This window comes from Rhinoraja longicauda, chromosome 31 (genome assembly GCF_053455715.1).
Source record: "Rhinoraja longicauda isolate Sanriku21f chromosome 31, sRhiLon1.1, whole genome shotgun sequence".
NCBI classification, from domain to species: Eukaryota; Metazoa; Chordata; class Chondrichthyes; order Rajiformes; family Arhynchobatidae; genus Rhinoraja; species Rhinoraja longicauda.
The window spans coordinates 14,034,912-14,059,594 of NC_135983.1; the positions used below are offsets into that span (position 1 = coordinate 14,034,912).

Here is a 24,683-nt window from a genome sequence, read left to right on the forward strand (position 1 = left end):
TTTTAATTATCGCTCAACAGAAACAGAAAATATACATTAAGATCATAAGGAGAGTTAGAATTTGTAAAGAGAAAAGAGAAGTTTCCTTTATGCGAAGGACACTTAACAGAAAATGCTTCTTGAGTTTTAGCCAAAACAAGTACGATATTAACCAATGACACTAAATTATACTTTTTTTAAATCCTCTCTCTCAATGGTCTTCACGGAGAACAGAATAAAAAATAAAATGTTGTCAATTGCATCCAGGTCCTTCAGTTGAATTTTGGTGAATGTTGATGGACACACAATGTTGATGAAATGCATCCAACTTGGTGTGGAGCAGAAAAGAGTAGATCATTGGATGATCTTGTCTGGCGATTTTATTTTCCCTTTCAGTCAGACAACATTTTTTGTTTCAAGTGTTGCTTCAGAAATTATTTGGCTGTGCATGCCAATTTGTGTGCGACTCATAGTGAATGCAGTCAATATTTACAATATTTCTTCAGATGTCCTGTAGTTCACTCAAGGCGAGCCAGAAAAAAAGTGGCTTATAATGATAGGGTTTTATGCAACGTGATGCACAACTCAATAGCGAGCCACTTGAATTTTGAGATTTTTGAGAGTTTAGACGTGAATTTTCAACTCTGAAGCTTGTTGCTGTTTGGGGAGGACAGAACGTTGCATCAGTATAAAAGTACTTTAGGCTAACTTGCACGAAAGCAGTAAAGCATTAGAGGTCATTTGATGTAGAATAAAGAGTGGAATACCAACTGGGTGACCAATGGAATAATTGAAGAAATAAGAAAAGTGGGTAAGGGACTCTTGACAAAATAACTACATATTGAATGAGCTTCTACATTAATAACATCTAGCTGACAAACATACCAGAGGGTTTCAGCAGCAGACATTGACATAGCTATGGAAGTGGGTGATGCTATGGAGATGGAAATGGGTACATTTTCCAAAGAAGATATGGGGTCAAAATATCAGTTTGAGTTATAAAAAGTAGTCAGGTTTTAAATGGCATCCTTCGTCTATTACAATTGCTAGTGAAAGCAATGGGATTAGTGGTAAATGTATGATAAGGGCAAAAATAATTGTTTTTGACTTCTCATTAGTTTGAGGAAACTGCAGTTCATTCAATACTCAATGTCAGTCCATGCAGTTTGTCAACAGTGACAGCAGAAGTTATCAGAGAGGTAGTAGCTGGCAAAGCTGGTTGTTATCAGTGCAGGTGATTAAAAACAGTTATTTTATCAAGGAGCAGCAAGTATGAGTCACTTATCCCCACTTTCCTATTTATTTTCAATGGATGTTTTTACCAGAACCCTGATAGGTACAGAATCTTTCAACTGGAACTAAATCACATACCATATTTTTTCACACATATGCTAGTTCTACCCTACACACTATTATAGAAGCCAATTAACCTACAGACCTGCACATCTTTGGAAAGTGGGAGGAACCCAGAGCACCTGGAGAAAACCCATTCGACTCAGGGAGAACGTGCAAACTCCATACAGACAGTGCCCGAGGTCAGGATCGGACCTGGGTCTCTGGCGCTGTAAGGCAGCAATTCTACTGCTGCGCCACTGTGCCACCCATGCATCAGATACATTTTGCTATTTCCAAAATTAATTATTTACATAAAAGGATTAGAATGGGAAACATTGGCATGATTTTCAATGGACAGAAACTTCAGGGATGATCATCCTATCAAAAATGTTTATTTTTCTCAATAGTTTGCAAATTAAAAAATCCACATTTGAGCTCCTGTCCAATAGTATGACTAGTGTTCCTGTTGAAATGGTTTGTTACTTGGACATCCTGTTGCTGACCATAGAAAGATTATGTTCTTATAAGTTCACCAATTATAACTTTCAAAACACATTTGGACAGAAAAATAGATAGGTTTTGGAGGGATATGAGCCCAGTGGCAAATTCAATGTTCGCATTTATATCAAGAGGACTAGAATACAAAAACGGAGATGTAATGTTGAGGCTCTATAAGGTGCTGGTCAGGCCGCATTTGGAGTACTGTGAGCAGATTTGGGCCCCATATCCGAGGAAGGATGTACTGGCTCTGGAGAGGATCCAGAGGAGGTTTACAAGAATGATTACAGGAATAAGTGGGTTAGCATATGATGAGCATTTGACAACAATGGGCCACTACTCGCTGGAGTTTAGAATGTTGAGGGGGGACCTCATTGAAACTTACAGAATAATGAAAGGCATAGATAGAATGGATGTGGAATTGATGTTTCCACTGGTGGGAGTTTAGGACCAGAGGTCACAGCCTCAGAATGAAAGGGCACTCTTTTAGAAATGAAGTGAGGAAGAACGTCTTTAATCAGAGGGTAGTTAATCTGTGGAACTCATTGCCACAGAGTGCTGTGGAGGCCAAGTTAGTGGATATTTTTAAAGCAGAGATAGACAAATTCTTGAATGGAACGGATGTCAAAGGTTATGGGGAGAAGGCAGCAAAATGGGATTAGGAGGCAGCGATCAGCCATGATTGAATGGTGGAGTGGGCTCGATGGTGGAGTGGGCTACTCCTATAACTTATGAAATAGAACTAGCCTAAAGTTCCAACTTTGTCGGCATGGATAAGTTGAGCCAAAGGTCCTGTTTCCTTGTTGTTTAGTTCTATGACTCTGATCAAATTGCTTCCTACTCAATGATATTAACATTGAAATCTCCAGTTTCAAGTTATCTTCCCCCCCCCCCTCCAAAAGCCAGCAGAAGATACAGAAACCTGTAAGCAGGTACCACCAGACTCAAGAACAATTTTGTCCCCTCTGTTATCAGTCTTTTGAATGATCCTTCCATAAGCTAGGGTATACTGTTCGATTCACCTCTACCCCATTGTGAAGTTTGGATTTTGTCAATGGAACTCATGCGCTACAATGCTGAGAACTATATTCAGAATACTCTATCTTCTCCTTTACTTATCCATTGTACTTGAGTATGACCGAATCGCATTTATATGATATATCTGATGTTTGGATAGCATGCAAAACAAAGTTTTCACTGCACCTCGATACACGTGACAATTAATAAACCTAAACCTACACGCTCCTTTCTTTCCCCTGCCAACACCGGTAAATTTCCATACATTTCTCCCGCTGTCTTCCAGCAGCTACCCACAGTGCTCCTTTCCCCTACTCCGTTTGCTCATCTCCCATCTCTAGTTCCTCTTTTTCTCCATGTTATTATCCCTCCCCACTGTATACTTCCACTCATATCCCTCTCTCTGGTTTTCTGCACCCCAAAGGCTCAAGCATTTAAAACAGAGATCAAAGTGTCATGGAGGTTGTCCCAGTAAATGGATTTGAGATAAAAGATTCGTCGTAAATTTTGCATGAAAGTTGGAAAAGATCTGAAGAGTCTACATTCGCGATTCTCGCCATTTAAGTTATTTAACTTCCTCACTTTCTGTATAATTTACTGAACGTTGAAAAGTTTGTGAAAAAAAAACAACCCAATGCTAGCCAGCCAGGAGAGTTCTTGGAATTTGGGGAAGCTTTGGTGCAACTGGAAAGTTAGTTCGGGTTCATATTAAACATTACCTTTATCTTTGAAAACAAGAAATTGCGGATGCTGGTTTACACATAAAGACACAAAGAAGCGCTGGAGTAACTCAGCGGGTTAGGCAAAATCTTTGGAGAAAATGTATAGGTGACGTTTCGGGTTGGGACCCATCTTTAGACTCGTCTGCAGAAGGGTCTCGATCCGAAACGCCACGCATTCCTTCTCTCCAGAGATGCTGCCGTCCCGCTGAGTCATTCCAGCATTTTGTGTCTATCTTGGTCTTACCTTCATCTCTGTTTCTTCTTCGAAAGTGGCTGGACTCTTCCCGACAAGGGCCTGGGGGCCCTGAGTCAATGAAAGCGGAGCCAGTGGCGTCTGGAGATCACGGAACGGACTGGTGAGGAAATCACTTTCCCCTTTGCCTTGACAACACGAAGCCACTTTCAAACCCTCAGATAGACAGACAAAACCCTCGGGATTTGTTTAAAGTTTGGCGCCCCGCGGCCTCTCTGGCTGACGTGTGGATCGACCGACGGTTCCCCCGGCGACGTGACCGCGCGGTTCCCCCGGCGACGTGACCGCGCGGTTCCCATGGCGACGTGACCGCGCGGTTCCCATGGCGACGCGGCCTGCGGCTGCAGCGGGCGCTACTGCGAAAGAAGGAGAACACGAACAAGAAAGTATCTAGAAGGGAGCCGGCAACTTGGTAATTTCCTTCTTTGAAGGGTCTCGCCTTCATAGTAACTTAAAGAGAAAAAGAAATGGACGCCACCAAGAAGCCACTGAGGATTTCCCCAGAGTACGGCGTTTATGCGGAGAAACACGGAGTGTTCCAGTCGCTGCAGGTAAACATCCCGAGTGTTCACATATCAATATATAGTATAAGAAAATAACTGCAGATGCTGGTACAAATCGAAGGTATTTATTCACAAAATGCTGGAGTAACTCCGCAGGTCAGGCAGCATCTCGGGAGAGAAGGAATGGGTGACGTTTCGGGTCGAGACCCTTCTTCAGACTGATCAATGGCACATATCAATGGCATGAAAGGTCTTCTCCCTTTTGGTATATTGCCTGTAATTAAAATATTCGCATTGTCCAGTTTCCTGCGGGTAAGTTGCTGCTATTTCCAAGCTGCTGCTCCAGTATTCTTTAATTTCAAATTCTATAACTCCCTGCAGGCAGCGCCGCGTGTTTGAATGCGTTGGTGACCTGCCATCCCGTTTTAGAATATTGCTGATGATACATCTTTGAAAAAGTTTCATTCACTGGTGTCTCTCACTCCTGCCACTAGCAAACAAGATACCACATCTACCCTAGTCCCACGTGCCCACATTTGGCTCTTATCCCTCTAAACCTTTCTTATCCATGCACCTATCCAAATGTCTTTTAAATGTTGTTATGGTACCTGCCGACTACCTTCTCTGGCAAAGGATAATCCTTCTCATCTAAGCATAATCCTTCTCATCTAAGAATAATTTCCAAAAACTAAACTAAAGTTCACCTCCAAATTTTAACAGTTAGCAGTAACCCCAAAGCTCACCAATACACTCAAATACTTACTGATTTTTAATATATTTATATTGATTATTGTACATGTATTTGCTGTGTTATTGCCTAATGGCCCTGTAAAGCTTCAATGTTCGAATTTCATTGCCAGTACATATGACAATTAAACAGTCTTGACAAATCTCACCCTTACAGTACGAAATCCAAATCCAAACCCAAACGATTAGCTACCAATCCAGTGATGCTAGGTGGGTGTGTTGTTCTACTTAGGCCTCTTCCCCAAGTATTCTTTGGAACATGGATGGCCATGTTCATGCTGCTTTTTATGCACGTAAAGAACTTGAAGGTTTCATCACTTTGCTGCCACTTTCCATTCTGCTTACACCTTCATTTAGTCCATTTCTGAATCTACCCTGAAATTCTCAGGGTAGACTGATGACCAGAATTCACTACAAGTCTATGACTCCCATTGTTACATCATCTGCACTTATTGCTACTCTGCCTTTTATAAGGACTCTGTTCCATTCTCAGGATTTCTTCATCTTATTATATCTGCACTGATAACATGTTCTTCCATGAATTTGCTTACTCGTCTTTCGTCTTTCCCCTCAAAAACGATTTCCCTTCATTGTAGTTGTCAGAACCATCAATCTCATCAGTTTCATTTTCTGCACTACTGTTCTTACCAGAACACGAATAAGGTTTCCTTTGTCCTCACGTTCTCTATGACTTAACCATTTGCAGATCACCAGATTTCTTATTCACGAACCATCCACTGTAATTTCCAATATCTCCAAGGTGATTATATTAGCAGCCCAAGGGTACTGTTCCCTGCACAGCCCTTCCTTCTCACAGCTTCTACAGTAGAAGCAACATCAATCCTTTTACCTCCTCTTTGGTACTCACCCAAAGACCCTAACATTTTATTGAGCTATTAACCTGAGCGGTTCCAAAGGCATATGGTATGCTTGTCTTCATTGGTCAGGGCAAGTCTGGAAGTCATGATGTAACTTTATAGGACTTTGGTAAGGCCGCATTTGGAGTATTGCATGCAGTTCTGGTCACCCCATTACTGGAAGTATGTGGAGGCTTTGGAAAAGGTGCAGAGGAGGTTTACCAGAATAATACTTGGATTAGAGGGTATTAGTTACAGTGGGAGGTTAGACAGACTTTGATTGTTTTCTCTTTAACATTAGATGTTGAAGGAGACCTAGTAAGAAATATATAAAATTTTGAAAGCCATTGGTAGACAGTCAGAACCTTTTTTCCAGGATAGAAAAATCAAATCCTATGCTATCGGGCATAACTGATCAAATACTAGAGGGCATAACTTTAATGTGAGAGGGGTAAAGTTTAAAGGAGATGTGTTGGGCATATTTATTTACACAGAGGGTGGTGAATGCCTGAAATGTGCTTCTGGGATTGGTTGTGGAGACACATGTATTTGACATTTAAGAGGCTTTGGATAAGCACATGGATATGAAAGAAATGGAGGCAAATGGATTCTGTGCAGATAGATAAGAGATGATCTTGGCATTATGTTTGGCACAGACATTATGGGCCGAAGGGCCGGTTCCTCTGCTTACTGTTTTATGTTCTTTGTTAGATTCTGAAGAAAGTATGAGATGGAATAGCTTTTGAGCTCATCAAAACTCTCTATTCCACAGTCTGGGTTTAGATGTAACAATGCATTGGATAGAACTGATCATGATCCCAGATTTTGAAGTAGTAAGATGACTACAAACAGCATAGAAATTGAACCAAAATGTGTGATCACTTTAGTGTAATATAAATATCATAAATATTTTTTAAATTAAGCATTAATTATTTTAACAATGGAATTTGATTTGAATTAAACAAGTACATTTGCTCTATCCTTAAATCTAATGTTGAATAAGATTGATTTATAGATTTACACAATTGTATAAAGAACTCTCTTTTTTGCTAGCCATGTCAGCATTTGTAATAAACCCAAATTACCCCCCTCAATTGAAAATCAGTCAAACTGGTGGGCCATGAGTCACAAATTGGACAATGCAGAAGGGATTGCAAATTTTCTTATTGAAAGACCTTGGTAAACCTAAAGTTAGTGATTCTTTGCTGCTATCAGGATAGTTTAATGGTCACCATTACACTAGAGTTTTTCATTTTAAGTATTAGGAGCTAGATTAGATTAAGTTTTTAATCATGTCAGTATGGAGTCAAGGTAGTGCAGGAGTGTGGCAACTCTTCATGTGCAGGTCACAGAAGAAGATCTACTATCATCCAATACAATGCTCCATTCTTTTCAATCCCTTTTCCACATATATTCTGAACACTGGTATTTTCGTTTAGCTCTACCTGTTGTACTTGTGCATGACTTGATTGCATTCATATCATATTATATTATCTGATTTGATTGCATTATGTGTTTTGATTGGATAGCATGTAAACTAACATTTTTTTTAACCATATCTTGGTACACATGACAATAATGAACCAATAGCAGCTAATAAAGTTTTTGCTTTTGCAGCCAGCTGAATAATCTAATCAATCTAGCTTTTTGGTTAGGAAATAACGTGATGCTGTAATAAGAAGGTCACTGAATTGGCCTTCGAGAAGAGATACACAAAGGGGCTGAAGGGTTCTCTTCACGTGTTGATTCTGCAAACTTAAGCCAGATATGATTAGTTATACCTTTAAATGCAAAAGTGATTTCAATCTTTACTGCCTGTATGTGCTGGCAGTAATTCTTTCATGTGTACACCAAGTGTGTAAATTGTAAAACAGTCATTAGGGTGACTAACCTCTTTCTACTTTTGTTGTTGTATTTTTCAGAGAATGATGCAGAGCCTGCTGGTAGATAGACCACAGGATCCCATACAGTATATGATAGACCATTTTAAAAGAGAAAATGATGAAGGTTAGGACACTATTTTGTATCTCAGAAAATAGAGGCATTTTCCTTAAATGTTTTATAGCTTTAAAAAAAGTGAACATATAACTAATTGCATTGTGTCAAAGACAACATTAAAATAGTTAATGTTTAATTGTATGACATTGCGAATCAGATTAATTAGCTCCTGATGGAGGATGTTTAGAGAAAGGTAGGCTTGTTGTGCTAAAGAGGAGAGAGGATAAATCTATAACTTTATATTATATTATATTATTGTTCATTGAATGAGCTTTATCAATGCAGTTAAAGGCAGAGAGTTGTCTATTATGACTTTTCTTCTCTCTCCCACAATTTTGGCACCCCTAAGTTCCTGAAGGTGGGTCGTGGTCTAACATTTTGTCATTGGATGAACATAAATTTCTTCCAACCAAATGTTGGGAAGACCAAAGCTTACTTTCTTTTATTGCTGCTGCAGATTTCCCTCCTGGAATTATAAATAAATAGCTAAAACTTATTAGAAACAAGATTACAATAGTAATGCGTAATAATTGCTTAAAAATATAGCTGTTTTTGTATATTCTCTTCATTGTTGAGCTCCGTTGTCTTTCGGTGTCTTTATTTTAAAACTGCTGGCTACATTATTTGTCCATTCATGTACACCAGTAACAGCTGTGAACAATATTTAGTGTCTAAAATGTGGTTGCAGTCTTGTCAGTTAGAAATCTACAAGGGAAGTGGTCCAATTATCGAATGATTTTGTTTCCTTTTATTGAAAAATATGACCTAGGGCAAGCATAGTTTTTTTTGTATGGAATAAACATTACAATAGCCCAAGGCAGTGTTCCCCCCAAACAAGAGCTTGACCTTGTGTTAATGATAGAATAATTCTGCTTTTCACTGATCCCTTAACTGGAGAATATGAGTGTAAAGGATTGAGTCACTTGAGGATTTATTCTTACATATGAGATTAGATAATCCTCAAAAGAGGCCTGTCTGCCAGAGAAAAATCTGCTTTGAAGTAGTTTGAAAGGAATTTACTGATGATGGCGCTAGAGTTTGTTTTGTACTGATTGTATTGAGTTTAAATAATTTATTGTTTTTTGCATTGACTTTGAACAAAAAATAACACATTTGCATTTTGGATTCAATTAGATTATTTTTGAGGCACCTATATTGTACTATAATAAATCTCAACATTATATTTTGTGGAACTTTTTAAAAACCTCGAGCGACATATCTTTAATGCTTCAAAGTTTCTGATTTGTGTTGCCTGCAAATCATTTAACAGTGGGGAATGCTGCTTCTGAGTGATATTCTAAGGAGTACTGCCATTATCTTTTATTTTATTAATAAAACTTGGTAGGTAACCTAATCGTATTGCACATTGGGAGTTTCAAAATTAGCCAGAAATTGAATTTATCACCTATTGGGCTGCATACTAGTTAACTTTTGGTTGTTGAATAGTTTAGATCTATTGCGGCAAATTCAAAATCATATAATGCAATACTCTTATAAATACAGTGCCCTCTTTCCAGTCAGAACCCTTCTTTGGACTGAAAGTAAAGGTAGGAAAGGGGTGGGAGAGATAAACTGGAGGCAAGAAAAGGCCAGAACAATTAGGACTGGCAACAGATGACCTCAGGAAGGGTGGAGCACATAATGGCCCATTGTAGGCTGGGGAAGTTGTGAAAACAAGAGGGATACAAACATGCGAAGAGTGGAATTAGTGGTGTAGGAAAGAACTGCAGCTGCTGATTTACAACTACAGTGCCCTCCATAATGTTTGGGACAAAGACCCATCATTTATTTATTTGCCTCTATATTCCACAATTTGAGATTTGTAATAGAAAAAAATCACATGTGGTTAAAGTGCACATTGTCAGATTTGCTTAAAGGCCGTTTTGGTTTCACCATGTAGAAATTACAGCTGTGTTTATACATAATCCCCTCATTTCAGGGCATCATAATATTTGGGACACATGGTTTCACAGGTGTTTGTAATTGCTCAGGTGTGTTTAATTGCCTCCTTAATGCAGGTATAAGAGAGCTCTCAACACCTAGTCTTTCCTCCAGTCTTTCCATCACCTTTGGAAACTTTTATTGCTGTTTATCAACATGAGGACCAAAGTTGTGCCAATGAAAGTCAAAGAAGCCATTATGAGACTGAGAAACAAGAATAAAACTGTTAGAGACATCAGCCAAACAGGCTTACCAAAATCAACTGTTTGGAACATCATTAAGAAGAAAGAGAGCACTGGTGAGCTTACTAATCGCAAAGGGCCTGGCAGGCCAAGGAAGACCTCCACAGCGAATGACAGAAGAATTCTCTCTATAATAAAGAAAAATCCCCAAACACTTGTCCAACAGATCAGAAACACTCTTCAGGAGTCAGGTGTGGATTTGTCAACGACCATTGTCTGCCGAAGACTTCATGAACAGAAATACAGAGGCAATACTGCAAGATGCAAACCACTGGTGAGCCGCAAAAATAGCATGGCCAGGTTACAGTTTGCCAAGAAGTATTTAAAAGAGCAACCACGGTTCTGGAAAAAGGTCTTGTGGACTGATGAGATGAAGATTAACTTATATCAGAGTGATGACAAGAGCAATGTATTGAGGAGAGAAGGAACTGCCCAAGACAGGGCCGTTTTTACAGCATTATGGGCCCCCGGGTAAAGCAGTGTACTGGGGCCCCTACCGTTACTCTCCCCCACCCCCCTTTCCCTACCAGCCCCCCCCCCCCACTGTCGTGCCGGCAAAAAGCACTTACCGAAAAGCACTTAGCGATGGACTTAGGGTGCTACATTGTTGCGAAAAGCACTTACAGATCGCTGTGAGAAGCACTTAGGGACTGAAAATGTTGTGAAAAAAGCACTTATTGAACCTACATTTTTAAAGTAGTATTTATTTATTGCAAGTCACTTAACATACACAGATCAGCATGGGGCCCCTATGCTCGTGGGCCCCCGGACAAGTGCCCATCAGGCCCATGCGTTAAGACGGCCCTGGCCCAAGATCTAAAGCATACCACCTCATCTGTGAAACACAGTGGTGGGGGTGTTAAGGCTTGGGCATGTATGGTTGTTGAAGGTACTGGCTCACTTATCTTCATTGATGATACAATTGCTGATGGTTGTAGCATAATGAATTCTGATGTGTATAGACACATCCTATCTGCTCAAGTTCAAACAAATGCCTCAAAACGCATTGACCGGCGGTTCATTCTGCAGCAAGACAATGATCCCACACGTACTGCTAAAGCAACAAAGGAGTTTTTCAAAGTTAAAAGATGGTAAATTCTTGAGTGGCCAAATCACCTGATCTGAACCCAATTGAGCATGCCTTTTCTTTGCTGAAGAGAAAACTGAAGGGGACTAGCCCCCAAAACAAGCATAAGCTAAGGATGGCTGCAATACAGGCCTGGCAGAGCATCACCAGAGAAGACACCCAGCAACTGGTGATGTCCATGAATTGCAGACATCAAGCAGTCATTGCATTGCAAAGGATATGCAACAAAATACTAAACATGACTACTTTCATTTACATGATATTGCTGTGTCCCAAACATTATGGTGCCCTGAAATGGGGGGACTATGTATAAACACTGCTGTAATTTCTACGTGGTGAAACCAAAATGGCCTTTATTAAAATCCGACAATGTGCACTTTAACCACATGCGATTTTTTTTCTATTCCAAATCTCAAATTGTGGAGTACAGAGGCAAATAAATAAATGATGGGTCTTTGTCCCAAACATTATGGAGGGCATTGTAGTTTTACCAACAGTTAGACTTGCATCTAATATTATGGATACATCTATTTTGCTTCAAACATTTAACCTAATTTTTCACATTTCCCATGGAAAATTGTTGCTATTGTCTTTTTTGAAATGACATTTGTTGGAGTGGAACAAATTGATTTGAGAATTTGGAAAACTCAGCGGTCTTAAAGAATATACCCAAATAAATGAAATTTAAAATATGTGAAACATGGTTTATGCAATAACATAGGGAACCATCTTATGACTTTCTGTGGAAGTGTGTAAATGTTTATGGCATTTGTTGAAGCATTGGTTAAATTGAATCTCCACAAATAAAATTGCCACAAAATTAGTTTTTGGTATGCTACAATACATTTATTCAGAAAGTGAAAATAACCAGAGGTAGTAAATGATAGAAAATATTCTGGCTTAAATAATGTTGATTACGTTAGTAATTAAAGAACATTCCTAGAGGCTAGTTGTCTAGTCTAATTTCATCCTTATCAATCACCTACAACTCAAATTTTATAAGGTGACCACTTAATATCTAATTTTAGTTTTAAATAAATAATTTGAAACTTTATGATGGAGCTGTTAACAATCCAAATCAAAATGCACTTACACTGATGTATGTTCTATTTTGTACTGCCACTAGGAATATTTAGTGTCACCGCAGAGTTGAATGGTTCTGGAGTGAAATGGAAGTAGATTTGGTGTTAATTGCTGAGCATTCACATCAATGCCAAGTAAAATTGCTTTGCATTGATGCTGCAGTTGTAGTGTGAATTCAGACATGGACTGGTTATATTATATCAAATAAGATCTATTTTTTAACAAATATATGATAGTAAATATGCATGAGTATGTTTATTTAAATGTTATTTGCCAAACATTTGCTGGAAGCACTCTTTTTTATATTGCATTGATTAGAATTAACATTTTTTTCTAAATCCTGAATAGTTCCCCGGATTTTTCTGCTGGGCCCTCCTGTTTCAGGGAAACATTCTATCGTAAGTGAATTCTAAGTTTAAACTATGTGTAAAAGGAAAAAAATCTTGCATTAAGGGTGATTTTTTTTCTTCAAATGTTGCTTATAGAGGATCAATATTATTTAAAAATGAGACTGCGCTGCTTGGTAATTATTGTATGCCCCATAGATTTATCAAAATGACTGTCTACAGTGATTTATTCCAATATTTTATTATTTTTAATTGAATGAATATTATATGTTTATATAAAATTGGCTGTTCGATTCTGTAAAACGTGTTTACATATAATTTGACATAGGTGATGGCTTCTCTACCTCAATGTGGAAAGATAAAATCTTCAATAATTTATCCCAGTCTTCCTGAAATTGAATGGGGTGCTATTCTTTCTTTTTTGGTGTATTTAACACTCACTGTAACCTTGTTACTATTGAGATTCAAATAATACAGCTTCTTAATTTGAGGTTTTAATCATAACATTTTAGTGTAGGTTTACAGGCTACCAGAAGTAAAAATCAATGAAATGCTGCTAAAAATTATCAGCCACTAAAATGGCACGGTAACATAATAGTTAAGGTGTTCTACCAAGTATCAGGGGTAATTCTTCTGATGTTCGGGGAAAACTTGGGATAGAATCTAAAGGGGTGAAGAAGAGAAGAAAAACCATCACCATTGGAAATTCTGTGGATCGTTCTTGCTCTTTGTTTTGTAGTAAGGTAAATTTAAAAAAAAATTAAAATAGGGAAGTTTGTTTTCAGTGGTGATCATCACTTAGCTCTGTAATCCACAAAAACATGAAGGGACTGGATATGAATCTACTGTGGACACTGCTAACTAATATTGCATAGTGAGTTTTAATAAAGAAATTAGACACATTTCAGGCAACTTTGAAAAGCATGACGGAGCAATACAAATTTGTTGATTTTTTAAAATTAGAAAAGCAGATGTAAGCAGCACCAATTTCTACCTCAGGAATGACAACCTCATTTAAGACATAAATGTGATAACAGTTTGAAAAATAATATGATGAAGGAATATAATATTAGTGAAAAGTTGACAAGTTGGATTAATGAAGCAAGAAGTGGTTGAAGAAGTAGAGCTAGTTTAATGTACTGTGCAGCCTATTTTAATGCTGCAGTTTCTATGAGTTGATAATAAGCGAGTTCGCTATCTCGACTGCGCATGCCCAGATCATGGGTCACTTGTGCTAAACATTCTCGCCGGCTGACTGCTGCGTGTATACAGACCTGCTTTTCATCCGTATTTTCCAGTTTTGCTTCTTTGAGGTAAGAAAATACTGCTTTCAAAACTATTAACTTAGGTGTATTTATGGTTAATTTGTATAAAACGTTAATGATTTTGTAGGTTTTATTGTGTTATGCTTCGGTGAGTGAGTGAGATAGTGACGATGAATAACAAGCATTCCCATAACATTGGTTAATTGTAATCAGCATTTGACATTCTAATTTTCTGTTATAATCTTGTGATTGCTGCTGGACAACGACTATAATCTTGTGATCGCTGCTGGACAACGATTCCCACCCCATGCAGGACACTGTCACTGCACTGAGTAGCTCCTTCAGTGACAGACTCCTTCACCCCAAGTGCATGAAGGAGAGATATAGGAGGTCCTTTCTTCCCGCTGCTGTGAGACTGCACAACCAGCAATGCTCCCAGCAGACGACTCAATAATAACAGCTAAGAACACACGGAAACTGATGACAATTTATATATCTTTTATTTATAATGAATGATCTCTTGCTATCCACTTTTCTGCTGTAACACTGTAAATTTCCCTGGTGTGGGACGAATAAAGGAATATATTATTATTATATTATTATTATTATATTGTATAAATTAGTTCAATATACTTGCACCATTTTCTTTTGCATTGTAACTTGTAACTGGAGAATTAGTGAGTTTGGTAGCTCGCATCTTCAGACTTCTGAAGAAAGGTCTCGACCCAAAAGTCACCTTCTCCCCCGAGATGCTGCCTGACCCGCTGAGTTACTCCAGCATTTTGTGTCTACCTTCGATTTAAACCAGCATCTGCAGTTTTTTTTCCCACAGTTTGAAGGGAGGTGGGCAGAAACACTTTCCCGGTGCAAATTTACAGTTGTGGCTGTCACACACATTCTGCATCCACTTATTCAGGTGATACGTGCTACTCCCACAGCCCAGAGTTGCACAAATGCACATGGCTTTGTCCAGGAACATATAAAACAAAATAAATAACAAAGTCAATCATATGTTAATTCAAATAGGGTCCTGTAAGCATGTCCATTACATACAAGTTACAATGCAAAAGAAAATGGTGCAAGTATATTGAACTAATTTATACAATCGCAAGATTATAACAGAAAATTAGAATGTCAAATACTGATTAAAATTATCCAATGTTATGGGAATGCTTGTTATTCATCGTCACTATCTTGCTCACTCACCGAAGCATAAAGCAAAAAACCTACAAAATCATCGTTGTTTTTTACAAATTTACCATAAATACACCTAGTTAATAGTTTTGAAAGCAGTATTTTCTTACCTCGAAGAAGCAAAACTGGAAAATACGGATGAAACACAGGTCTGTATACATGCAGCAGCTCAGCCGACGAGAATGTTTAGCACGAGTGACCTATGACCTGGGCATGCACAGTCGAGATACCGAACTGTTCGTAGTTTAATGTGAAATAGTTTACAACTAGACTCCTTGGGGTTTCTGGAATTCGTTCTCTTTCCTTTCATAGAAATATTTGCTTCATTTAATCTAATGTCACAATACTTCTCAATGGAATCTATCTATAATGTGATTATTCTGAAGCCTAATTGTCTACATTTCCTAAAAAAAAGTAAACTATTGCAGATAAATTAAATCTGATAGAAAAATAATGAAAAGACATAGTTTAGAAACTTCAACTATTTATCTCTTACAGATGTTGCTGAGTATTTCCACTATTTTTAAATTTATATATACAGTATAAACTTCATTTACAAAATATAACATGCAGTCAGCTTTAATGCTTCATTCATAATATTTTTAAGATTTATAATTTTCACTTTAATAATCTGTTTCTATATTCGTGCTCTTATTTTTGTTTGTGATGCTAAAGAACCATTGAGAACTCAGGAATGTGATACATTTCTCTTTGCAACTCAGTGTACAGATTCAGGATAAAAACTGTGTGTCTTATGTATCTACAGGCATTAATTATACAAATATACCAAATAATTTTGTTGATCAGTTATGTTTTGGTATTGCCCAAACATATCATTGCTTAGTCAGTTTTTCGAACCCTGAAAATATAATCTTAAATTCCCATCTGGTTCTATTCTCAAGATTTTGTATTTGCTTTTACTAGGCCAAGATGCTGTGTGACCAGCTCAACACAAACCTCCTCACTTTGGATGATATGCTGATAGATGTAAAATCAGAGTCTGCTGAAGAAATTCAGATATTAAAAGCCAAATCTCGGGTATTGAAAATAAGCTACAATCTTGTGATGTTTTGTTTTCACACTTTCAATTTTTGAAGATTATAAGGATTGCCAGTGTAAATACAACTAAGCATATCATGTATGTACAAATAAATAAGTTGCACTTTTTGGTTTAATTTTTTCCTAAAAGCAATAAAATGCAAATGCTTAAAAGTGCTGGCAGCCCTCAAGATTTGAATCTATGCCTGTTATTTTTTGGTATGGACAGAAAAAGGTTGGGTTGTTTGCCCTAAGAAAGTCACAAGTAAGCATTGTTGCATCATTTTTTCACCAGTAAACAGATGTGCACATCTTGGCTGATGTTCTTCGAACTTGCCTTTTTTTCCTGCAAATATTAATGCTTAGTCTAACATTCTTGCCACCAAACATTTTTTTTAATTGATTCTTGTAGCATGGGAGTTGCAAGGAGGCCATCATTGTTGCCCAGCCCTACTTGTTCTTGGAAATTGTGTATGAATTCTGGTCCATGTGTTCACGCTATTCTGTTAGATAGGTTGTTCCAAAATGTCAACCTTGTGATAATGAAGGAATTGTAATACATTTCCTATTTAATATTGTTCAATTTACAATAATGTGTGATTTGAAATGGAGCTTAGAGTTTATGATGTGCCCATGCGCCTTATGTCCTTGTCAGGTAAAAAGGTCATGGGTTTTGCTCGGTGCTGTTTTGGAAGCATTAGGAAGTTGGTGCTTTTTATCTTGTAGGGAGACCCTGTGGAACAGTGATTGCCTGTGGTGAGGGATTGAATGTGTAGGAATAAGAATAAAATGCCATTCAATCTGACTGTTTTGTCATGGATGGCATTGAGCATGTTTTATTTAGTTGTACCCATTTGGAGAAGTGGAAGGTATCCATTTACATTCCTGTCTTGTGCTTTGTAGATATAGGTAAGCTATGGGAGGTGAGCAATTTGCAGATATAGTTTGCACTTGTTGCCACAGAGTTTATATGGTAGGTCCAATTCAATTTCTAGTCAATGGTGATTCCAGTGATATGGTAAGTAAGGCATTTGTTAATGGGAATGTCGTTGATTATGAAGTGGTTGGACTTGTTGAAATTTTGTATTTTCCTGGTAGTCTTGTCGCATGGATATCCTAAACTTGAATGTTTTTCTGGTTTTGCAGTTTGTGGGCACAAATTGCTTCATAATTTGTTCATTCTTATTAACAAACCACTGTTGACGTACTTGCTGTTTTTCTAATATTTTACATTCTAAGAACCTTGGTTTATTTGGTGCAGTTTAGTTTAGTTTAGAGATATAGCATGGAAACAGGCTCCTTCGGCCCACCAAGTCCACACTGACCATTCACACTAGTTCTATGTTATCCCACTTTCACATGCAGTCCCTAAACACAAGGGGAAATTTTACAGAGGTCAATTAACCAATAAACCACATCTTTGGGACGTGCAAACTCCACACAGGCAGAACCTGAGATCAAGACCGAACCTGGGTCTCAGGTGCTGTGAGGCAGCAGATCTACCAACTGTGCTGTTGTGTCGCCCAAGTTTGTGAGTTTGGCCTTACTTCAGTTTTTCAATAATAAATGCTGTCCATTTAAATTAATTTAAGTCATGCAGTAGTGTGGAAGTGAATGAAAAACAAAGATACTCAGAACTAATTAGAGGAATAAAATTCTGCTCGGGGAGATGACAGCTCTGGAAAAATGATTGTAGGGCAGTTCCTGAAAGAGCAGCAGGAGCGTTAATTATCTTCTAGTTCTTGGCATGCTAATTCTGGTTTTGGAAAAAAAACTTAATTATGTCAGTTTATAATATATTTTTCTTTTAAAGTTTTGGTTGGCGATTGCTTTTATAACAAGATTCTTACTATGGAGCGATATGGACATTCTGTCAAGAAAATAAATCAAATGAAGAAAATCCTTTCACAAATAAAAAAGCCCTCCAAAATGTTCCTATCCATTTACCTGTCCAAGTGTCTTAAATGCATGATAGTACCTGCCTCAACTATCTCCTACGGTAGCTCGTTCCTTATACCCACCACCCTCGAAGCGAGAATGTTGTCCCTCAGGTTCCCATTAAATCGTGTCCCTCTCACTTTAAACCAATGTGCTCTGTTTCTTGATTCCCCTACCCTGGCCAAAAGACTCAATGCAGTCACCCTATCTATTCCCCTCATGATTGTATACACCATTGTAAGATCATCCCTTAGCCTCCTTAGCTCCAAAGAATAAAGTGTGATCCTGCCCAACCTTTCACTATAGCTCAGGCCCTCAAGTCCTGACAACATCCTCGTAAATCTTCTTTGCACTTTTTCCAGCTTAATGATTTATTTCTTACATCAGGGTGACCAGGGCTGAACACAATAATCCAAATGCAGACTCACTAATGTCCTGTACAACTATAACGTAATGTTGCAACTTCTATACTCAATAGCCTGAAAGAAGAAAGATAATGTACCAAAAGTCTTCTTTACCACCCAATCTACCTGTGAGGCCACTTTCAGGAAACCATGTACCTGCACTCCTAGATCCCTCTACTCTACAATGCTCCTCAGGGCCCTACCATTCAAAGTGAAGGTCCTGCATTGGTTTGACTTCCCAAAATGCAACATCTCACTCTTATCTGCATTAAACTAAATTAGCCATTCCTTAGCCTACTTGCCCAGCTGATCAAAATCCTGTTAAGTTTGATAACCATCTTCACTATTACACCTACTACAAATGTACTAATCATGCCTTCGATCCCTGAGGCACCAGCACTGAGGCACACCACAAGTCACAGGTGTCCAGTCTGAAAAACAACCTTCCACGACCACCCTCTACTTCCTTCCATGAACCCAATTCCGTATCCTGTTAACCAGCTCTCCTTGGATCCCATACAATCTAACCTTCCAGAGCACCCTATTGATAGAGCCATATCAATGGATTTTCCCTGCAGGTAATTAGCTAGTGCTTCAGATTTTAAATCAACTGTTGAGTGAGTCAAACTACTTCTGTTCAACTCTCATTTGTTCAAATAAAAGTAATATAATGTAAATGTTCATCACCTCTGAGCAAACTGATTTACAGTGTGTTTTGATTAAGTAACTCAGTTTTGTCATCCCTGTTTTAAAATCCTCCATAGTTTTATTCCTATTTATCTGTGTAATGTTTTAACCTGGTACCCACCAAGATATCTGTGCTCCTCCAATTGTAGAGTCTGTACCAACTCCAATTTTAATCACTTCACCAGTTGTAAAGCCCATTATGAAGCTCCATACGATCAGTCCTAAATTTCTATAAGTTAGAGAAATATCTTTCCTCTTTTTAGAAAGCTCCTTCTCTCTGTGATAAAGCTTTGCTCATCTGCCCTAAGAATGGGATTGGATGTATCCTGGTTATAGGAATGGTATGCATATGTTTAAGAAAGTTGCAGGCATAGGTCAGCCTTTTCAAGAAATAATAGGAGTAGGCTTTATTCTGCATTTTCCATTGGTATGGTTGGTCTCCCTACAGTTGTGCGCTATGTCCATTACCAAATTTTCTTACGTCTTTAAGTTATAAGTACAATGGAATTGATTACTTCAGAAATGCCACAGGCTCACCAGTTCCTCAAGTGATAGATAACATTTTATGGAGAAAATTAGCATTTCACTGGCTCCCCAAAACTTCATTTTATTAATTAATTTCCTTCACTGGTCAGTCTTCCATACAATGGAATGATTGTCAAATTCTTGAGGTGATTATTTCAATTTCTTTCAGATTACAAGTGAACTATGTTAAAATTTAATAAATTAAATTTACATTTTTCCTGTACTAAGTATGTGCAATTAATCTTTGTTTTGTTCTTTAAACATGAAGACAATTGCATTGGCAAAAAAAAGTAATGTAAAATCTGAAACATTTATTTCGAGTTTAAATTGAGAAATAAAAACAACATATGGATTACACCTCAAGCAGCAGTGTGTTTTGATGCTACTTATGATTATATAATTTCCATGGAGTATTTAAATATCATACATATTTCATTCTAATTGCGAACAAATAATATTGCAGATTGGGGGTTTGTGAGGAGAAGAGTGCAGGAAGAGTAATATTTTGAGAGGCAACGCAATTAAAATGATTTCTGTTCTAATATTTATTATTGGAATTTTACTTTGGTTAATGTGTTGAATAAACAGGATAAATGATGATAATCAGAGAAGATAATTTTCTAACCCCACTTTTAGGTCTGGCCATTTCTCTGGTTTATTTGTTCCTTCACTGCATATAAATTGGATCTTACAGATATTTCTTATGTATCCTCCTTGTCCTGGAAATTACAAAACTGTGGCTGAAAATTGTAGATATGAATAGAAACCAATTTGGACATTTTATTTCCTTTTTTTTTTTTTCCGGATATTCTGAAAACACAAAACCCAATTTTAATAGTTCTCGTGGTGCAGCAGGACAACACAAAATGAGTCTGTAACTTCTGTCAATGTTACACTTCAAAGGGATGAAGCAGACACTAGCTGCTGCAGCAACCAGCACGATCCACCACAAACAGACAGTGAGACTAAAAGCAGTGAGTCCATACTCCCACTGGGCTGGACCACGGGTCTCGGGCCAAACCACCACTGGGACCCAGTAACTGTCAAAAAAAGGTGCCTACCGATTCTTTTCACTTTTCTCCTTCAGCCTAATCATGTAGGGGCTTTGGAATTCTTTTTGAACTTCGCTCTGAATATTCACCCTCTCATCTCTTTGCAATTCTCTTTTGCTTTGCAGGATATTCCCAATACACTCTGGGCAAAGCTGATCCTAGAACGGCTGTCAAAAACGGACTGCATCAAACGGGTAGGAATCGCTCCTGTAGGAATAGTCAAAGAGCAATTACACAGCATGCACACGTACTTGGTATTCAGCAGTGGAATGAGTAGGGGATTGGTTCAGGCAGTGGCTGATTGCTCTGTTGAACAGCAGTGGGGGAGTTTGAAAGTTTATTAAGAGGATAAAGTGCAGGATGAGTGTGTGCATATGCTAATCTGATAGTTGAATGTTGATCAAAGACTAAACACAGAATCCAACTGATTGCCTGGAGCAGTATTCAGGGCTGGGATGGGCCAAGTCACCCAGTAACCAGACAAAATAGTCAAACAGAAGTTATACAGTCAGTTTCTGTTTGAGTAAGCTTTGCAGTACAATTTTATTCAGTATGTATACTTAATTTGTAGAATATGTAAATTAATACTCATTCCAACAATAACAAACAAAAGTATTTAATAACATCAATTCACTTTTAATTATTCAGTTTTAATACCCATTCTGTACTGTAAATTTCTGTTCATTATCTCAAATATGGATTTCCTCCAAAATTTGTTATATCCCCTGCTTGCTCCATGATGGCATTCAAACTGATCCACCACAAAAGATGGAATGTACTCCAGTCAAATGTGAGGTAATATATTTTGGGAGGTCAAATTCTATTTGGACATATAAAGTAAATAGCAGCAACCTTTGTAACATTGAGGTGCTTTAGGGTGCAATTCTATAGCTCTCTGAAAATGCCAACGTGGGCGGATGATCTAGTGAAAAAGCATTTGATATGCTGGCCTTCATAGGTCGAGGCATTGAGTATAGGAGTTGGGACATCATGTTGCAGTTGGTCAAAACATTGGTTAAATGACACTTGGAGTGTTATGTGTAGTACAGGAAGGATATGGTTCCGATAGAGAAAGTGAAGTGGTTCGCCTGAATATAGCGAGGAATAGTGGGCTATAGTTATAAGTAGTGAATAGGTAGGCTGGGTTTATTCTCACTGGAGCATAGATGACTGAGGGGTGACTTTATAGAAGTTTACAAAATTATTAGGGCAGGAGTCAGAATCTTTTGCCCAGGGTGGGATAAGAAGAGTTCACCTGTTTAAGATGAGAGGGGAGAAATTTAAAGGAGACTAGGCTGAGGAGGAGGACCCGTTGGGTCCAAATCTCTCCTGCGGGCCTCTCCTGGGGCAATCCTCCCCCAACTAACGATCCTGCGGGCAGGGCAACCCTCCAACTGACGAAGTCTGTTGCCGGGTGGGGAGTGTCCCCCGGGGTCACGGGTGGGCGAGGGGGGACAGGGAAGGGGAGAGGGTGCCACTCACCTCGGCCCCATGCCGCCATCGCTGCAGCCAGAGCGAGCCGTGGACCCACAGCCTCTCCTGCATTGGTATCCCATCTCCACTCCTCCCCGCACCCTTCCCCTCCCCTCCCCCCTTCTCCTCCGCTCCCCCCCACCCCAACTCCCCCTCCACTCCTACTCCCCCCCTCCCCCTCCCCTCCCCCACCCCCATCCTCCCCTCCCCCACCCCCATTCCCCCCTCCCTCTCCCCTCCCCCCCATTGGGTTCAATGGGCCCCAACTGCGCAGGCGCGGACCCATTTGTTATGCGCACGTAAGTAAGTACTTTAAATTGAACTCCTCCCCCCACTCGGGCGCACATGTAAGTTTTAGATGAATGGGACCCAACTGCGCATCCCTCATTGGCCGTCACTCGGGCGGGTCCCATTGTGAAGTCACACGCTGAACATGGCAAGCAATCGGTTTAATAAGGTAATTTTTAAACCTTAAAATCTCTTTAACTTTAAAAATATAAGACCAATTTGAATGAAACTTGGATGAAAGTGTCCCCAGGACAATGGTGAGTAAGGTGGTCCTATAATTGTCACACTATCGTGTGGGTGAAAACCGCACACACAAATGGAAGAAAAATGTGCCCAAGAAACGCACGCACAACGGGTCAAACAAACACAACGGGACATACAAGTTGAGAGTTTTAATAATATACTAGACAATTCTCGTAGAGGGGGGGCAAGGAAGGGGAGAGGGTGTGACTGAGGAGGCCACTCTCTCCTCCCCACCCCCACTCTAACTCTTCCCCACCTCCCCTTTCCCCACAACCCCCCCTTTTCTCCACTCTCTCCTCCCCCCAACCCCCCCATTCTCTCCTCCCCACCACCAATCTCACTCTCCCCACCTCTCCTTTCACCACCACCCCCCTTTCCCTCACTCTCTCTTCCCCCCACCCCCCCATTCTCTCCTCCCCCAGCCCCACTCTTACTCTCCCCCACCCCCCACCCCCGCTGTCCCCCTCCTCCGCTGTCCCTCTCCCCCGCTGTCCCCCTCCCCGCTGCCCCGCTGTCCGCCTCCCCCTCTGTCCCCCTCCCCGCTGTCCCCCTCCCCCCGCTGTCCCCCTCCCCCCGCTGTTCCCCTCCCCCCGCTGTCCCCCTCCCCCCGCTGTCCCCCTCCCCCCGCTGTCCCCCTCCCCCCGCTGTCCCCCTCCCCCCCGCTGTCCCGCTGTCCGCCTCCCCCGCTGTCCCCCTCCCCCCGCTGTCCTCCTCCCCCTCCCCCCGCTGTCCCCCTCCCCAGTACCACTCTCCCTCCCACCCCCATTCTCTCCTTCTCCCACCCTCCCCGTCCCCCCCACTCACTCTCCCGGAGCAGTGGATGACTGGAGACGGGCAGCGCGGCGCCGGCTGTGGCCTAGCCGAGCTGGGATTACTCATGGCGGTTGTGGGGGAGAGGGGAGAGAGAAGCGAGGGGAAAGAGGAGAAAAGCGAGGGAAGAGAGGAGAGGGGAGCCCCTGATTGTGGGCGGGCGGCTCCGCTAACGGTGTCCATCTTGTTTGTGCGAGTGAAGAGAGAGTCCGTGCGTGCCCTATGGTGACGTCATATGCACAGCAGCCCTTGGAAAAAGGTGTTTAGAAATGAGATTTTTGAACTTTAAAATGTCTGTTACTTAAAACATATAAGACCGATTTAAATAAAACTTGTTATAAAGAGTCTCCGCGAGAGTGGTGATTAAGATGGCGCAAAAATTGTGGCGCTATGGTTTACAGTTTTGGCAAAATCACAGAAATACATATATTTACATACGGATATAATATATATATATATATATATATACACAAGATCTGAGCTTTAGTAGTATATAAAATATATAAAATATATATATATATATATACTAGACCGTGGACCCATTGGGGCCCAAACCACTCCTGCTTTGGTGCAGCACCCTCTGCTCCCCCACTCCCTTTCACCTCTCCCACCGCCCCTCCCCTCCCTCCCCCCTCCCCTCCCTCCCCCTCACCCCCCTCCCCCTCGACCCCCTCCCCCTCGCCCCCCTCCCTCTCCCCCTCCCCCTCCCTCCCCCCTCCCTCTCCCTCCCCTACCTCTCTCACCCCTCCCTCTCTCCCCACTCCCCTCCCTCCCTCCCCCCCCAACTCCTCCCTCCCCCCCCTACCCCTCTTCCCCCCCTTTTCCTCTCCCCCCACAAGTAGACAAAGTGTTAGGAAGGCCTATGGTATGCTTGCCCTCATTGGTCAGGACAGAGCAGAAGTGTCAAGAAATTATGATGCAGATTTGTAGGACTTTGGTTAGGCCACATTTGATGTATCGCAGGCAGTTCTGGTCGACTCATTCCAGGATTTGGAGGTATTGGAACGGGTGTAGAAGAGGTTTACCAGAATACTGCCTGGATTAGAGGTTATTAGCTATAAGGAGAAACTGTATCGATAAGGTAGACAGTCAGAACCTTTTTCCCCACAGTGGAAATGTCAAAGATGAGAGGGCACAGCTTTATGGTGTAAGCAGCA

At 40.1% G+C, this 24,683-nt stretch overlaps 2 protein-coding genes across 4 annotated transcripts in view; one reads left to right on the plus strand and one right to left on the minus strand.

Annotated features, from left to right (window-relative positions):
• Positions 1 to 4,156, minus strand: part of spaca9 (sperm acrosome associated 9) — a 40,845-nt gene extending 36,689 nt beyond the window's left edge. For both annotated transcript variants that reach the window (XM_078425879.1, XM_078425878.1), the window contains exon 1: positions 3,796 to 4,156. The gene's annotated coding sequence lies outside the window, so the exon portion shown is untranslated. The remainder of the gene's footprint in view (positions 1 to 3,795) is intronic.
• Positions 3,801 to 24,683, plus strand: part of ak8 (adenylate kinase 8) — a 105,687-nt gene continuing 84,804 nt past the window's right edge. Inside the window, exons 1-6 of one of the 2 annotated variants that reach the window (XM_078425877.1) lie at positions 3,801 to 3,907; positions 4,236 to 4,355; positions 7,834 to 7,918; positions 12,611 to 12,660; positions 15,993 to 16,106; positions 20,838 to 20,906. In XM_078425877.1, the coding sequence (XP_078282003.1) occupies positions 4,272 to 4,355; positions 7,834 to 7,918; positions 12,611 to 12,660; positions 15,993 to 16,106; positions 20,838 to 20,906 (402 nt within the window). In that variant the 5' untranslated portion in view covers positions 3,801 to 3,907; positions 4,236 to 4,271. Of the gene's footprint in view, positions 3,908 to 4,141; positions 4,356 to 7,833; positions 7,919 to 12,610; positions 12,661 to 15,992; positions 16,107 to 20,837; positions 20,907 to 24,683 lie in introns of those variants that run through there. The other variant, XM_078425876.1, reaches the window with a different exon arrangement.